The 13,878-nt window shown below is 29.1% G+C and overlaps 1 protein-coding gene across 1 annotated transcript; it reads left to right on the top strand.

Annotated features, from left to right (window-relative positions):
• The first annotated feature begins 9,057 nt into the window (after positions 1-9,057).
• LOC114164288 (transcription factor PRE3) lies at positions 9,058-10,595 on the top strand. The gene is made up of 2 exons (XM_028048896.2): positions 9,058-9,615; positions 10,224-10,595. Exons 1-2 carry the CDS (start codon positions 9,487-9,489, stop codon positions 10,371-10,373), a joined length of 279 nt encoding a protein of 92 aa, XP_027904697.1. The 5' UTR covers positions 9,058-9,486; the 3' UTR covers positions 10,374-10,595.
• Positions 10,596-13,878: the final 3,283 nt, after the last annotated feature.

Genomic DNA, 13,878 nt, shown 5'->3' with positions numbered 1-13,878 from the left:
AACGTTACTCTCTCAAAAACCAAACTAATAATACAATCTATTCGCAATGTACCTGGTCTTTCGGAATAATTAAACGTTTTTCCTTTCTCCATCCAATAAATACCATGGATTATTCAACCCCATTTTCCTCCTTTTTCTGCCTCTTTCATATTTCCTATACATATTTCTGTAGAATTATCAACGCTTGACATCATGAATTACGATTCAAATGGAGGTGCTTCTTGTCGTTTTTCACTCAACTCCTCAACATCATGAATTACCATATATTTCGTCATCTTATACCGTAAATTTGTAAATTTGTCTTATCTTTGATTAATATAAGATCTTTAACATTCTTCACATTAAAACATATACTTTTCGAGTATGAAACTGACATTAATAGATAGTATGACGACTGTCCGATAACAGATGACATAAACAATCAATTTGTTAAGATAATTTCAAAGTCACGACTCTGATGATATCATGTTAAAAAATAAACTTTAAATTTAATTTAACCTCATAAAACTCACTTAAAGTGAGATTTGTATTTAATTGTTTCTCGAGTCGGTGGGTGATCTCAAATCTATATATATATATATATAATACCTAGCAGTAGAAGAAAGGTGATGGTAGGATGCGTATTTCTAAATCACACGTACAGTAAAATAGTAACCAATGTGGTGGGAAATTAAATTAATGATGCAATATTTGAGGGTGGATTGACGAAGTTGAGGTGCAATTATTCGGATGAATTATTAAAAAGCAGAAGCAGAAGCAGTTACGTTCTACAGAACACCGACTGTGCAGAATCGAGATCAAAATCTCAGCAAGTTCGAGAAGATCGATAATTAAGAAATGGTGAATGATAAAAGGGAGTAGTTACTTAACAGAGTTTAATGTATAGTTTAATGAGTAAATGGTTCAGAGATCATATGCGCAAAGCATGATATATCTTTGTTGGAGTCTCAGGGTTTGATTGATTTTTAATGACAGAAAGAAAAATAAAGAAATGAGAGATGCTGGTGAGTCTTCGCTGTTAATTGGATCCAAGGTCATGTGCAACCGAGATGCACGCTGACCAATCTCATCTTCATCCTTTTCTTATACTTTTTCAGCCTTCAATAACCTTTTTTTAGTTGTCATGTGATATCTACTATAAAAGGCAGCTGTACATTGTTTTCTTCTTAATGTAAACTATGTGTGCCTTAGAATATCATCATTTGCCAAATTTTATATATCCCATGCTAAATTATCTTAAGCTTTTCACCATCTATTGTCTTTTCTACTTCATCATCGTCATGCATTAGGTTTATTAATTTCACTTATCATCATCTTTAGCATATTAACCCAAAGGGTTTTTCTGTTTGTACCCTTCACTTTAACCGGATCTCTGCATTTGTCGGAAGTTCCATGTAATGTAGAATGTATAAGTGGATGTAAAAGTCAGTTTTGTGAGATTGAGTTAGATTTAAAGTCCACTTTTTAATATAATATTAGAGTCATCAATTTGAATCTATGCTATGCTAGTAAGATTTATTATTTGTTAGGTTTATTGTTCTATCCATTATCGAACGTCCCATATTGATTAGAGATAAAACTAGTTTAAAATATATGAATATAAACCTCACCTTACAAATCAGTTTTATAGAACTAAATTAGACTTAAAATTTGACTATATATTTATGCATATATAGTGATTATCCACGCACTGTAGGAGAAACATGTTTCTAAGATTTAAGGTTGTTACAGTGAAAGGTTAAATTAATAGATATACAATTAAAATCATATATATATATATATATATATATATATATATATATATGTAAAAATATATATTAATCTGACATGAAAAGAGAAACACCTACGTACCTTAGATGTAACACAAAACCATGATTTGCAATTAAATATGATCCGAACCCTGTTAATGTCAGTAGTTTCCCTCCATATTCATTATAGCAAGTAACCAAATTGATGATAACCACAATTACAAATCAAAGCACCTTTTAAATGCATCAGACAATAAGAACTTCATAGTTAAGCATGGTATTTGAGAATAGTATTATGGATGACCTCTTTGGCTTTAAAAATTGAAAAAGAAGACACAATTCTAATTTTCTTCAATTTATTACCTCTGATCAGATTCCTTAAGAAACAATCAAAAATTTAAGGTAATGTCATGCAACCAAGTCAAGCTTAAATGCTAAGTATTTTAAAAGCAAACCTGAATTCAATTCCAAAGAATAAAGATGTGCAGAAAATTTGAAGATGCAGTGTAATTATTGCTTTCCCAAAGTAACTTACTCTTTGGTCTTGGTTGAAATTTTGTGGAGACTGCATATTTTGCAAAGAGAAAGCCATGAACTTGTGCATAAAGCAATAGAATTTTGCAAGAGAAGCAGCAGAAACCTGATTAATTAGAACTCAAAAAATTTTCTTCTGGTGTGCACTCCTGGTTCCAACTTCCTTCTTCACTGATCTTGAGCTTCAGGTTTTAAAGAAGCAAAATTATTGATTCAAAATTTCATTGAAAAATCTTCCTTCCATTTAAAAATGTTCTTCTTCATTGAACATGCCAACCCAACAACTCCATAATTGTGATTCACCTATTTCTTCGATCCTTACTTAATTATTCAACAACTCTTGGTTACTTATTTATTAAATCATTTTGATGGATTATACGTAACTGTCACTTCACCAAACTGTTGCGGGTGATAGCAATTGTCCGGTAGCGGAGGCTGGAAGGACGAGTCACAATCGAATCATGACGCTTGGACTCATACACTTCTAAGTAGAAAGTTGTACCCTGACTAATAATTATAGTTTTTTGCCAAGTGGTAAGCGCTCAATCCAACCAACACAAACTTCAGATAACTTTACTCAAATTTTAACTATTTTTTTTTTTATTTTGGAAAATTAAAAAGTACACAAAAATTAACTAAAGTTTAAAAATTACTAAATTCAGTTTCTCTTTTTTAATTCTGTTTGAATTGAATGTCAATAGATTAAATCTTTACTCTGTGGACATAAAATTTAAATGAAATAAATTAAAGTAGTTAGTCATTGAGAGTAGTAGAGTTGGAAACATGCAATTGAGAGTGTTAATAAAGTTATTCATTATTTTCAACGGTCACCATCAAATCCTATTATCTATAAATATAAAATAATTTGTATTTATTATTTGTCTATATAGTATTTTCTTAACATTGTAGTGTTTCTTACAATTTTTGTATCGATATTTTGTAAATATGTGTAAACATGCAAGTCGATCATTAACTTTTAAATTTCACATATTTGCAATCATAGTTGAAATTTTAAATTTTTTGTTAATCGTATTTGAGTATGGAGATGAATTTACATCATTTACAACAGGAAGACAAGGCAGATTGAAGAAGAAAAATAAAAAATCATGGCGGCTATTATATATTTTTATATATTTATCTTGTACATTTATAAAATTAATTGTTTTTTGTCTATATATTATTAGACAAAGACAATGATTACATAAAGGAGTATCCATGTAAGAAAGAATTTATGATCATGTGGGCATGCTTTTCTGCCAATCAGATTGTTTCTTTTAGATTGATTCCTTGCTCGAGAGTGGAATTATAACTCAACTACTTTTATAATGTAAACTAAAAAGAGTTTAGATTTGTTTTATTTCGGTGATACTTTTAAAAAGAATTTTCGACAAGATCTTCTGTAGGCATTGTTATTTGGCTACAAGAAGATGCTTTCGATAGAATCCAAAACCCTGGTAGTTGAACTGCAATTTGAGTTTTATACGCTAGAAAAGAGTAAAGCGTAGCTTGTAAAACTAATTAATTTTAAACTATAAAAGAATTTCCTTGTACTTTTTAATAGAGAACTTTTTGATTTTTTTTTATAGAAATGATAAGAAAAAAACATTGGATTAAGTATGTTTTTAATTCCTGAACTTTAACCCAAAATTAGAATTTGTTCCTGTCCGAAATTTCGATACATTTTGGCCTTAAACTCTAAAAATGAATAAATATAATCTTTTTAACCAAATTACGTTAACTTTTGTTGACATGTCGAATGCTTTTGATGTTAGTATGGAATTATTTACACTGTTTGACATATTTGCAATTCAATATTTGTTGGGAAATGCTTTCCACTCCTTCAAACAAGTTTAGAGATCTAAATGTATTGAAGTTTTAATTAGAAACGAATTCTAATTTTGAATTAAAGTTCAGAAACTAAAAACATACTTAACCAAAAAATATTTATAATATAGTAGTGGTACAACATATCATCTAATATAATTATTTATTAACCTAAATTGTCTTAACCGTTTTTGTTTTATTTACTTAGTTTAGGTTTTATATATAGAAATGGTTGTGAAATGAGATGGTACATTGGAATTCTCTTAAATTTCCAAGTTAATAAAAGTACGTTGTGTTTCTTGTTTTGTTATTGTTGAGAACTAATAATTGACAAAGTTTGTGAGAGTATAATACGAGTAAAAGACTTATGGGTAGAACATTTTTAAGATTGAGAGAAAGTTTGTTATGTGTGAAGACTTAAACTTCAGTGCAAAGAAATGAAGAATTTAAAATTATAAAAAGAAAAAAAAAAGGATTATTGGGTATGTGATGTCAATGTCTCTTATATATGAGATGACAACTCCTAGATTAGATTAGATGTGAACATAAACATTGTCACATCGGATCTTTTGTCCAAGAGTGGTGTATAATTTTTTGAAAATAATATATATATATATATATATATATATATATATATATATATATATATATTTTAGGAATTTAAGTGTGAATCTAAGTCTCACGTCGATTAGAAATAAAAAAAGTGGAGCACTATATAAAGATAAAGACACATAAACTCATAACCTTAAGATTTTGGATCGAGAATGATGTCAATGCCTTTTCTAATTGGGCTTAGGTTTCATTGATGTTGTATTTCTCCAGTGAAAACTCCTTCATTGTAAACCTAACATTGATGCATAATTTTTTTGTTTTGAAAACAATATATTTTTTTTAGTTCTACCAAATTTTTAATAATTATATATATATATATATATATATATATATATATATATATATATATATATATATATATATATATATATATATATATATATATTAGAAGTTAATAGCCATCACTTGTAATTTTATAAAAGGAAGCGACATCTTAGCATCACTTTTTTTTTAAAATATGGACACCAAAACATTTTATTATGTCGTGTCTCTTTTCTCATTTCTTAGATGCAATACTAGATCTTGCTTCCTTATAAAAATAGTTATAATGACTGTCAAACGGTTGATTCCATTTTAAGATATTTTAAAATTCTTGTTCCCTCTCTTTTCTTTCTTCTTTCTTGTTTCAGCTTCTTTTCTTTTATTTTTATCATACAATTTGTGTAATGGTTAAAATCAAGATAAGATTATGATTATAATTCTAAGACTATTACAAAATTATGAATGCTGAGATCATAATATTCGTGCAAATAATATAAATAATTAGAAAAGAAAAATATATCACGCACCCTTTAAAAATTTTAATCAAATTTAAGTAGATCATAAACCATAAACGAATCATGAGTAACAAAAAAATTTAAATGCCTGATTACTTAAGCCTCAGTGGCCTAAACAAAATGGCGACAATCAAGTCCATGATATATATTTTATATCCAATATCTAGGGCTGTCTTAACTTTTGTACGTGAAAGATTTATCATTGTTTTGACAGGTTTTGGAGATGCACTGCATTTTTCTCTCATCTTTTTATAAATGTGTTAAAGCACCCCTCAAGTACTCTATTATTAATTTAATTTAATTTTTTGCCGATAAAAAAAAAAATCTTCTTTTACCTTCCTTCCTTTTTAACCAATTAAATGACCTGATAAACATAAATGTAATCTTCGTTTAACATAGTTTTTCGTTTAAAATAATTTCTTCTATTTGTGTTGACTTGATAAACAGAAATGTAAAGCATGTATAGCTAATTACTAATTCACTAGTTTTAATATAAGTTAACAAATTTAAAATCTCAAATAAATTTTAGTAATGCTCACATCCAGATAAACAGCATTCAAATGAAGTACACAAATGACAAAGCTTCTGGAATTTTGATGTTGATTTCTATGAGGCTCCACTTGTGAGGATCTTTTTCTCAATTGCCTCAAGCAAATACCAAACAAAATTTCAAGGTTAGGCTCATTCTTTATATACGTTGCAATAAATGCAATTCATGCTTAAGAATAGTTCACTATATATGTAAAGGTCTATGAAATTGGTTGTCCCTTTCATAAATAATATTTCATAGATCTTTGTAACTAAAAATGATAGAATAATAATTTTAATTAGTGTTCACTTTTAGTTCACTCAAAAGAGTAGATTCTAAAGATTAAATTTTAAGTTAAGTACTTTTTCTTATTATCCTTAAACCATTTTTGTATATTTCTTTATCCTAAATGATTGCCTATGAAATCCATTGTTTTGTCCTCACAATCTACCATCTTGAGTATTGCATTATAGTAAACATATCCTTCAAACATAGGAATATTTTTTCAAAATTTGTCACTGGTTTTTTACATGGCAAATGCATCAACAGATTTTAGAAAAAATACAATTGGTTTGTTCACTGAAAAGTACAATAAATGCTTCTCCTCTTGTTTGTTTAGCTATTGGTCATCACAGTGGAACTTGTTTTCTTTCACACAAATTTATGAACTTTCAAAGTATTTTTTGTTGACTTAACATCTTGAAGTACTATATTTTTGTATTACAAAAGCAACTTATTAAATCGTGGACTGTAATTTCAAATTGAATCAAGCATTCTACTAAATCTTTTTCCAATTTCTGCATCATCATCCTCAATATGAAAAACTCTTTTTTTTCATTGTTGTAGTGATTAAATCCTTTTGAGTTCCTAATGTAAATCCTTTTTACATTGAATTAACCAGTTGACTTTTACTTTAAATAAAAAGGAATTCACAAAATAACTATTATAATTATTAGTGTACACACATGTGTGTACGCATTTTTTAAATATATGTGATATTATATTAGTAAGTAATGATAATGTAATGTTATTAAGTTAATATATAAAATAAAATTATATTTATTAAAAATAAAGTAAAATATATCAGAAAAGATGTAAAATAAATGTTGATAAATAGAGAAAAAAAAAAGAGCAAAAATAGATGATTTTATAAAAAAAAATTATAAAAGAAACAGTCTTAATTTTCAAAAATTTAACAAAATAATTATATTTTAAAAGGTAAAATTAGTATTTTGAGATGTGGACACAAAATGGGAAATCTCTTTATATATTGTTATAAATTCACGTATACAAATATACGTAATTCTGAAATGACATACCTTGAGTACTTACACAAGTTCTCTTAAGTATTCGCGTATATAAATATACATCAATTTGCTTAAGTATGAACATTAAGAAAAACACTTAAAAATTCTAAGTTGGGTGGGTGTCATTGTTTAAGTGTCTACTAAGGATCGTTCTCAATAATCACTAATGTGAGTTCAACAACTTGCATACATTTGCTTGAGTGCTTATTAGCATTTTCTTAAGTGTGAACTCTCAAAGTGAAACACTAGGAAAAATTTAAGTTCAAAAGGTGTCATCCCTTAAACGTCTACTAAATACTAATTTACATGGTTATTTTAAAATGTAATTCCATTAGCTTGCATACTTTCTTTAAGGATACATAAAATTTACTTTAATTTTTTTATCATAAAATGACAAATTATGTATTATCACAAAAGTATATATAATCAAATATGTCTCTCTTTTTAATATTTTAAGGTGACCTAAGAGTTGAGACCCTTCCAATCAAGAAATTAATATTTAGCCTTTTGAAAGCATTATGACATGTGAACCCTCTTGGTTAAGGTATATATACAACAAGTTCGATCTGTGTACTAAGTCGCCTTGCAAATATAACTTTTTTTCTGAATTAAGATACTCCTCATTTCTCTTACTGTGGTATATCTACCCTTTTTTTTATTCATGACTACACTTTTTCACGTGGTCAAATACTCCTATTTTTTTTTTTTTTTACTTTTTTTTTCATTTTCTCGGACAATGCTTTCTGTTTCCTTTTGTCTTTCTTTCTTCCTCTTACTCCGCCATTGTTATTCGTTCACAGCTCTGCTTTCATTATATCCTGAAGCATAACCATTGACATAAGAAAACAAACGTTCATGAAGTGTGAAACAATCAATGGAAGGAAAAAAACAAGAATAAATAATCTCATATTCCTTAAAACTCAATATATTGGTAGTATTATGCATAAACCAGACACTACATATATAAATAATTTATTTTTCATTTCTTTTCCTTCTAATGCATCCATTCAAATCAGAAAGAAAACAAGATAATAGATACTCTTCAAGAAAATATCATTATGCAGAGAGTATCTGGGATATTTCTGCATCAAACGTCTCAATTCATGACCAAAATTTTCAGTCTCCTTAATAAAGGTTTGAAGAATTAATGCACGATAGCTTTAACCACCGTTCATCATTATCATTATAAGATGATGAGAACCTGTTTGCTGCTTTTCATTTTACCAATATCCAAAAGTTTGTAACCTTAATCAGCCATGTTTTGTGATCAAACATTAGAAATGTTATTATGACAGTATCTGAAACACAGGTATGGCTATGAAAATAGAGTGATTCCTGAAACTCCTGGAAGATCATCATGTCCTTGTTTAAGCAATGAAAAAACATAGATGGAGAGAGTTTGCGTTGACTAGTCAACTTAAGTTCTGGGTGATCACGTTACCCTAATTTGCTGTTCCCCCATTTTGTCTACCCATTATTTTATTCTCCCTTACAAATAATATCTATAAAGATCTTGGATGAAACTTTACACTGCTGCTAATGCTGCTTAATCATTTTCCTTATTTTAATATCAAGTGACCTCACTCACAACTCTGTGGGCATTATAGGAAAAACAGTCCTTAAGATTTTGCTAATATAATACTAATTTTTTGCACTATGGCATTGTTGGAAATCTTTAGATAACATGGTATTGCGTGTAGAGGCTGACACACACCCAGAAGGTTGAAAACAAAAGAACAAACCTTTCTTTCTCTCTCTCTCTCTCTCTCTCTATTCTTCATTTTCTCTCACTTGAAACACTCTGAAACTTCTAACTCCAATTTAGGAACACTCTTGGATGATGATATTATAGCATATCTCTAGAAAGTTGATTCTTCTCTCTCCAAAACCCTATTTAAAGATAACCATACACCTCTTCTTTCTCCCATGCATTACTTGTCTTGATTTCATTCTCGATCCCCAACATCACACCCTATTCTACACACTCTACAACCCCATTTTACTACTTAATTACTTCTCCCTTCTCTATAACCCTTTTCAAATTCTCAACCGCCACTAGCTTTTTTCATAACTGATTGTTACCAACTCACTAAAAACATATATAGGATTCTCCAATTAGACCTAACAGTTGTTGCTTTATTTATATATTATATAAGATGTCTAGCAGAAGGTCACGGTCAAGGCAAACAGGTACTTCAAGGAATATCACCGATGATCAGATCAACGATCTTGTCTCCAAGTTGCAACAGCTCCTTCCAGAGATACGTGAGAGGCGCTCTGACAAGGTTCATCTTACATACATTTTTACCTTTTTTTTTTTTTTTTCTGTGTTCTATAGTAGATTCTTCCTCTTTCTATGTTTAACTCCACATTTACTTTTATTCTAGTTAATTAAGTTGTACAAGTTAATTACTTAACCATGATGTTGGTTTGTATAGCTGTAATAGTTCAATTCAGTGAACCATGATTTTCGTTATGTTGCAGGAGCTGATTTTGTCGTTTTGATAAACATATAATGTTACCTAGACATTCTTAATTAGGATAAACAACACAGTGAGATAACTATGTATGTCCACAAACATAATGTTTTCATGGAACTTTTGAAATATTTCCTTCTTCAAATTAAATCTACATTTTTATAATTTTGAAACCCCATCTGGTTTTCCTTACTTGAAAACCAGTGCAGCTGTTGAAAGTTCTTATCTGTCTAAATGAATGAAAAATAAAACGAAAAACAAATCTGACACATATAAAATGTTATGATTCTGCAGAGTGAAATTTGACAAATATATATATATATATATATATATATATATATATATATATATATATATATATATATATATATAGTGGAAGGGTCTTTGATAAAGTGAAAATTGTGAATGCATTGCAGGTTTCAGCTTCAAAGGTGTTGCAAGAGACATGCAACTATATTAGAAGCTTACACAGGGAAGTGGACGACCTAAGCGAGCGTTTGTCTGAATTATTGGCTACAACTGACACTGCACAAGCTGCAATAATTAGAAATTTACTTATGCAATAGATCACAACTAGTTTATCCCATAATTCATAGTTAGCACTTCACTGTTTCTGAACTGATCCAGTAGTTGTGTTTTTTCTTATTCCCTTTTCGTTTATCTCTTCTTCTTCTTTTTTTTTTCTTATGGTTTTTGTTCACTAATATGCATGATTACTTCTTCTGCAGAGCCCGGTTTCTTTAGATATTAAATAAAAGTTTCAGAGTTCGTGCTTTGCTAAATATAAATTGTCTCTTTCTGTGCACACGCAGAAATTAGATCCATAATGTATTTTTAATTGGTTTGATGTTTGAACCTGTCGTTTTTAATTAACACTATTTATTATAGAGAAATGCTTCCAATAATTTAGCCTCGGGTGTGGAAATGAATGACTATATATAGCTAAATAAATATGTAACTAGTAATGCTAACTAACACATAGAGCTACAATGTTCATTTACCCTAAAATCATATCAGTTGTTCTCTATGTGATAAACTTAGCTTAAGTATGAGATATATAATAAATTAAAGGGGTCATAAGTGAGTTAATATTTTAACTTTGTACTTTCCTTTCTAATTATTTGTTTCAGTCAAAAGTATCTAAAAGAACCTAAATATCTGAGGAAGGAAGTAATGTACTATTTTAAGTGGCTCACCCTATGCTGTTTCACACGGAATAAGATATGTTCTTATTTACAAACTGGGTAGTGAACAGATTAGAAAACTCTTCAATTGAAAAAATGGAATTGGTATAGGTAAGTTGGTGAATTAATCCAACGTAATGTCCACAAGTGGGTGAAATAACATATTACTTGGTGACTCATCCAATCCACTTGATCAACATTTGGACACAAAAATGATGACTTGTTAGATCTTGTGATCCTAGGAAAGGATAGAGCTTTAGGACATTGAAATGAGGTGAAATTGGTTCATTTATTATTTATTTTTTTGGAAGGTTGGAAGTTTTGTCGTAAAGGTTTGATCTCCATTGTATCTTCAAAACTTGTAGTTTCTTGTTTTTCAGTTGAAGTTTCTCATAAGCCCTTAATTATTCTTTAACGCAACAATAAGATTTCTAGTGCACAATATTTCTTATGTTTGTTGACTCATAATTTCCATTTACTTGTTGATCCTTCGTGGTAAACATTATCTATCTTAGAATGATAACCTTGTTAACATCATCCCATTTTTGTAATGACTAAACATGAGTTTCATATTATTTATATAATACTTGAATAAAAAGAATGTTTAAATCGTCACTTCCTTACAAAAATACACATTCATTAGGATTTTCTTGCACAAAGTTGCACATGTTATGCTCAAACCAAATTTCATTCTTGGTAACAAATGTAAGTCCAAACAAAAATTACATACTAGTCAATAACAATTTACAACTTATAAGTTAAATATGAAAGTAATCAACACCAAGCTTTCAATATATTTTATTTTAATTTTTTGAATTATTTATATTAGTGGTTAGAAAAATAAGGTTGGCTTAAACCAAAACGGAGGAAGAGGTGAATTGACTTCAACAAAATTCGAATAAGACTTCTTTATTTAGTTTTTCAAATTATAAAAATCGGAATGCAACGTTCTTGAATTTTAAATGAGGTAAGAATTGAAAAAGAAATAAGAATGATAAAGAAATATGAATATTAGGGATGACAAAGTGACCCAAGCCATTCCGTTTTGGCCCACTCCACATTTTGGCTTGCAAAGTGCAGACCGGTTGGCTCGCCTCGCAGTTTAATATCAAGTTCACTCTTCTGACCTGTCCCGCCCTACGGGTTGGCCCGTAGGTCCACGGGCTGATCCGCATTTGTGATGAGCGAAACTTTTTTTTTTTGTATTGAACAAAATAATTTTTTTTTTATTTTTTCATCATAATTTATATTCATTTTCCATCGAAATAATTTCAATTAGTTTACCTAATCAAAGACAAAAAAAATAACAACGAAGGTTATAGCTAAGGTACAACAGCAACATGTCACCTTACAAGACATGTACCTAAAAATACATAAAAAGATATTCCATATTCAAAAACTAAAATCATTATCTTATATACAATGATTATACATAAACATAATAATAATAATAATAATAATAAAAGGAACTTAAAGAAATAACGTGATGAATGATGTGAGAACTAAAAAAATAATAACATATAATTTTGTAAGCGAGCCAGCGGGCCAACCCGTCCCGCCTCGCCTTTAGCTCGCATGGGTTGCGGGCCTATGCGGGACGGGCCATTACGGGCCAGCGGGTTCAACATCTCAGCCCGCCCCGCATTTTTTTTGCGGGCCTGCGGACCAGCCCGCCTGGCCCGCCCTGAATTGTCATCCCTAATGAATATTATATAAAAAATATGGTTAAATATATTTTTAGTCCCTGAATTTTGATACGAAATTGAAATTAGTTCTTGTCAAAAATATTGATACATTTTAGTCTTCAAACTTTAAAAATGAATATATTTAATCTTTTTAACCCAATTATATTAAATTTTTTTGTGTCAACCGCGTTTGACAGTTGACATTGAAGAGAAAATAAGTCAAAAGGTATAAACAAGTCAAATGCTAGCATAAAACGCGGTTGAGAGGTAAAAAGAAATAATGTAATTGGTTAAAAAGAACTATATCTATTCATTTTTAAAGTTGAAAGATTAAAATATATCAAAGTTTCGGACGATAACCAATTCTAATTTCGCATCAAAATTTAGAGAATAAAAACTTATTTAACCTAAAAAAATATATTGATTCACATCACCATTCATCTTACCCATCTCAGTCTCAATTTTCCCCACAAGAAAAGTAAAGTTGGTTTCTATGATCAGCAAAAGAATTTGTCTAAAGCAATAAAGAAATTACAAACACATTAGAAGATATCAGTCTCAATCTACTCTAGAAAAATAAGGTTGACTTTAAAGTAACTTCCAACTCAAGATAATCACATAAAATGTAGAGATTTAGAGCAAAGTGCCTAAATAGTTTTTTACTTATCTGGAATTTTTTACTTTAAAGTAACTTCCAACTCAAACAAGATATCGCATAAAATGTAGAGTGCTATAATAAAGTATCTAAGTATAACAAAAATTCAGTAGAAGCTTAACTAAGTAGAGATAGTAACTTTTCTCAACTAACTCCATCAAGATTGATGACAAATTCGAAAGAAGATGATGGTATAATTATTGATTTAATTTCCTAATTTTTTTATTTGATTTAATTTGGTCCTTTTATTATTTGTTGATTCAATTTAATTCTCAAATTATTTTAAAAGATTCAATTTGGTCATTTATGTTAAGTTGGAATTAACACCGTATTCGTAAAAAACATGTGTCAAGACGAGAAATTTTTAATTTTTATTCTAAAAATTTATAAACTATCAGGTGTCAAGTTATCGTCGTACCATATGATAGTTTACCATCATGACACGTGACAGAGGTAAAAGTTATTTTTAATTTAATCTTCTATTTAAAATTTTGGTAGTACCCCTATTTTTTAAAACAATCAGATTTTGTCCTCTCCAATTTGAGGC

This window comes from Vigna unguiculata, chromosome 9, assembly GCF_037176805.1.
Source record: "Vigna unguiculata cultivar grain cowpea cultivar isolate G323 ecotype 2 chromosome 9, ASM3717680v1, whole genome shotgun sequence".
Lineage (NCBI taxonomy): Eukaryota > Viridiplantae > Streptophyta > Magnoliopsida > Fabales > Fabaceae > Vigna > Vigna unguiculata.
The sequence above is the reverse complement of the archived record's forward strand: the minus strand, read 5'-3'. Positions and strand labels throughout refer to the sequence as shown.

Excerpts from the sequence above, each read along its gene's own strand:
- LOC114164288 (XM_028048896.2), top strand. The coding sequence starts at position 9,487 with ATGTCTAGCAGAAGGTCACGGTCAAGGCAAACAGGTACTTCAAGGAAT. Across the intron at positions 9,616-10,223 it reads GTGAGAGGCGCTCTGACAAG|GTTTCAGCTTCAAAGGTGTT; the intron begins GTTCATCTTACA and ends AATGCATTGCAG.